Raw genomic sequence first — 4,427 nt, 5'->3', positions numbered from 1 at the left:
CCCATCTCAAAAATAATAGTAAAAAAATAAAAACAGGTTCAAAACAACACTGGATCACCTATTTCGTAGGGCTGCTGAGAAGACGACATTCATTACTAAATGTAAAGCATTTCACCTATAATAATTACCCAGAGGACCTTCACATCTCATAGTGAAGGAAACAGAGGCAGAGAGTTTGTGGGTGTCGTCGCGATCTCTTCAGGCACTTTCAGAATTGGGACCAACACACAGCTTCCTAACCCCCTTCTAAAGTTGGCTCCGCACAGTGTAGTAACCCGCAAATAACCTGTAAGCAGCTAGGGTGACGGGCGTCCCGCTCCCTCCCACCCTAGCCTCTAGTTAGGACCACTGTGGGGTTAAAGGAGGTGGGGCACAGCCCAGCTTTAGGCCCAGCCCCAGCCCCGCTCCTCGCTGGGTGACTTGGGTGACTTGCGGCAGATGACTTAGCCAGCCCTGAGCTCCCCTCCAGCCTGAGGGGGTCTCCGATCCCAGGGAAGTTGACACAATGGTTCCCCACTCCCACCCTGTTCAGTTATGGGGCCACATGTGAGATCATGACAAGGAAACTGGAACCATATGGGGCCTACAAAAGGATTCATTCATCAAATTGTTATGATTTGCTATTCTGCAAAAGGAAAATCTTGTTGTATAAAATATGCTGGCAAAATAACTACACGCCTTCTTAGAACTGTTCTAATAAACTTCACCTGAAAAGCGGCCCTGCCCAGGTGCCCAGTGCTCAGAGCCCAGCTTTAAAGTCTCACCAGGTCGGGGAAGCTGCTGGAGAAGTCGCTAGACAGCACAGTCCCCCCAGTGGTGAGGAGGGGGTGGAACTGGAAGGAGCTGGAAGGAACTGGAAGGAGCTGGAAGGAGCTGGAAGGAACTGGTGGAACTGGAAGGAACTGGAAGTGGGTAGAAGGAGGGGGTTTCCCTGGAAGTCTCATGTTTTCTGTTCCTTCCAGGTCTTTGGCCCTGCCATTTCCCCTGCCAGGAACACCCTTTCCCCCATCCTCCCAGCCCCACTCACAGACTTAGCCACTGCCTTTTCCTCCTCAGGTTCCCAGTTTGCATGCCGCTTCCTCCAGGAAGTCTTCCCTGACTCTGCCAGTAGGGCTCAGTTCATTTTTCTGGATCTCCTAGGGAATGTGAGTTGCATGGGCGGGGGGGTGGGGGGGGGGACCAGGTATCTCTCCTTTCCTGCCACAGCCACAAGATATAGAGCAGTGTCTGGCACTGAGCTGTCCCTTTGTGAATGAATGACTGAATGGCTAAGAACACCACTTTTCCCGACACGGGTTTGGCACTGACAGCTGCCAGTCCCGTAGCTCCATGGGGCCTTCTTCTCAGCGCCTGGCTGGGAAATTCAGCAGTAGTAGAACATTCAGAGGCATCTTGGGGAGAATGATTCTGGGGTGTTGGCAGAATCGTGCTCTTCCCGTGCTCCCCTCACATCTAGCCCCATCTCCTCCAAAGAGCTTCCAGGGAGCCCCCAAGGGCTGCGAAAGCACCTGGTGCCAACACTTCCTAGGGAAGGGGACAACAGGAATAATAGCTAACATTAATAATAGAGCTGCTGGCCAGCACGGTGGCTCATGCCAGTAATCCCAGCACTTTGGGAGGCCGAGGCAGGTGGATCACCAGAGGTCAGGAGTTCGAGACCAGCCTGGCCAACATGGTGAAACGCTGTCTCCACTAAAAATACAAAAATTAGCTGGGCGTGGTGGCGGGCGCCTGTAATCCCAGTTGCTGGGGAGGCTGAGGCAGAAGAATTGCTTGAACCCGGGAGGCAGAGGTCGCAGTGAGTCGAGATCATGGCATTGTACTCCAGCCTGGATGACAAGAGCGAAACTCTGTCTCAAAAATAAAATAATAATAATATAGCTGCCATGGTAGACACCATCCTAGGTTCTCTCTCTTAATCCTCAAGGCAACCTAAGAAGTAGGTTTTTGTTCTCTTCATTTTACAAATGAGAAAACCACCAAAGCATATTGTGGCTTTTTCTGATGCAAACTGATTTCTAGTCTCACAAGGCCTGTGGAGCCTCCAGCACCTGAACGTGAGTCAGCCGCGTGCCCCTCCTCCTGCCCCACACACCTGCAGGGGTGGCAAATGCAGCCCTGAGTTGGGGTCCCTCAGCAGGGCCAGGAGCGGGGCCCAGGAGCAGGGTGTGAGCTAGAGCTGTGGGTGTGGCAGGAGAGGCCCCAGAGCTGACCCCCAGGGCACAGAGTCTCATCTTCACGCATTGGGTGCCCCGGACCCCACCTCCTGACTGGGAAATTTCCAGGAGTGGCGGCACAGACCACATGTTTTCAAGCCAAGTCCTCCCTGGTCTTTGTTCTCCCTCCCAACTTTCTTTTAATCAGTTGGAAATGCTGCCCAGCCGCAGCCAGAGGCCAAGAAAGCTTTGGAGAAAACACAATCGTCTTTTCCTAACACCTCCTCCTCTCCTCTCCCTCCCACCCAGCTCTCAGTAACGCCCAACGGGACAGACAGACACAGGACAGACAGGCGGCTCCTCTCGGCCCTTTGGCAAGAAAGATCAGGCCCTTCTCCATTTAAGTGGCCGTCACCAAAGGAGTTTCTGCAGATCAGCTAACAGGCTCACCGTCTGCAGCCCCACAGCTCTCGGAGAGCAGCTCTCGGAGAGAGCCCCACAGCTCTCGGGTGGTGCCACTTGTGGCCTTACACACAGGGCTCCGGGGGCCTCACAGCTGCAGACAGGGGCCAGGCAGTCTTCCAAAGCCCCTTCCCAAACCGTACCAGATTAAACCTGCTGAAACTCAAAGACGCTTCTTCCCCAAAGAAACAAAAGGCCCACAGGACATCCAGCTGTTTTTATCGAACTGTGCAATTAGGAGGCTTTTTGAAACCCTTCCACTTACAAACTTCTCTGTGGAAAAGGATCAGCGGCGCAGTGAGCCACTCTGGCCCGCAAGTCCTGGGGTGTTCATTCAGTCACACACGCACAGGGAGAATTGTTCGCAAACCGTAGACAGAAAAGAACAGTGACAGAGAATGCAGAGACTCGCCGGCCGGGGAGAGTTTTACCACGCCTTCTCTCAGGCCCTCAGCTTCCTCATCTATACAATCAGGGGTCTCTGAGCCTCCTTCCTTTTCTAACAGGGGTCTCCGATGTCCCACCCGCCCACCACCCAGGGCCCCTCCGGCTTTTCCCTCCAGCTGGCAGCCACCCGGCTGCCTGCTGCTTGCTGGAATGCCTTCTTCCCACGCTCCCCTTGCATCAAGCTCCATCTCTTCTAAGGAGCCACCAGGGAGACCCCAGGGGCTGAGAAGGCTCCTGGTGCCAACACTGAGCTCTGCGCCTCCCCACACCGTCTCCAACCCCAGGAGGTGCCCAGGCCGTGCCCAGCACCGCCTGAACAATCAGAGCTCCACGGGGCTCTGCTGCAGCGAGTCCAGAAAGCTCTGTAGAGCTCAGCTCCCCGCCTCCCCTCCCCCTCCAGCCCCTTTCAACCCCCTTCCTGGAATCCCCCGGTGAGCATTGATCGGGACAAGTGACCCTTTGACTAACAAAGGCGGTCACCAGAGGTTAAAAGGAACTCAGCTAAACCAGGGATTAAGACTCAGGATTCCGAGGGTGGTCTGGGGCACTCCCCTGGACCGGGGCCCCCGGAGAAACAAAGACGCCAGGAGTGCTGGGCCTGGCTAGTGGCCCTGAGAAGCCATGGGTCAGCAGAGAGGTCACAGGTCATGGCTCTGCCACCCAGCAGCTGCTCTGATCACAGCACCTCGTGGTGGTCCCCCCAGGGACCAGGCCTTGAGGGTTAGCAGCGAGAAAAGCGCAGGCTGGGTGGGCACTGTCCCGGAACTGTCAGTCCCAGGGTTGAGGCCTAAGGTCTGGGCCATCGATCAGATCTGCTATTGGAAACTCCATCCCCCTTGCCACTGGTGGAAGTGACCTGTCCTCAGTCCCCGCTGAGCACCGCCCGGCAGAATCACTGCCTTGGGTCCTCTGTCCCAGAAGGGAGGCAGCGAGGAGGTGGCCAGGTCCGCAGCCCCTCGATCCTCCCAGCTATGGCCCCCAAAACCTCCAGGTTGCTCCCCGGCTTTCTCGTGTCTTCCTCTCCAGCCCCTATCCCAGGACTGCCAGTGTCTCCTGGGGAAATGACTGCTTCCCACCCAACAGGCTCAATTTTCACATCCGAAAGCTGGGTACAACAGCCCCTACTTGGGGGAGGAGGCGGGAAGCGGTGAGGAAAGATACCCTAGGGCGCTTCCAGCGCCAAGTGCAAGGCGCCCTGGGCTCGGTAACCCCCAGCCAGCGGCCCCCAGCCCAGCCAGCGCCCCTGAACCCCCAGGGTCCGGGGTGGGGCCCCCGGAGCCGGCTGGATTTGCCAGGATTGGGGTAGGAGCGTGTGTTTGAGAGGTGGGGGAATCCGGTTTTGAAACAAGTCCCCAGGCCGGG

At 56.3% G+C, this 4,427-nt stretch overlaps 1 protein-coding gene across 1 annotated transcript in view; it reads right to left on the bottom strand.

The window, feature by feature from the left end:
- FBLN1 (fibulin 1) overlaps positions 1-4,427 on the bottom strand; it is a 104,703-nt gene extending 100,276 nt beyond the window's left edge. The window contains exon 1 of the mRNA XM_011984068.1: positions 4,191-4,427. Within this exon, the coding sequence (XP_011839458.1) occupies position 4,191 (1 nt within the window). The 5' untranslated portion in view covers positions 4,192-4,427. The remainder of the gene's footprint in view (positions 1-4,190) is intronic.

The sequence above is a fragment of the Mandrillus leucophaeus genome, unplaced genomic scaffold (genome assembly GCF_000951045.1).
Source record: "Mandrillus leucophaeus isolate KB7577 unplaced genomic scaffold, Mleu.le_1.0 Scaffold26, whole genome shotgun sequence".
In the NCBI taxonomy this organism is placed as follows: Eukaryota; Metazoa; Chordata; class Mammalia; order Primates; family Cercopithecidae; genus Mandrillus; species Mandrillus leucophaeus.
This window is presented reverse-complemented; position numbering and strand designations above follow the sequence as displayed.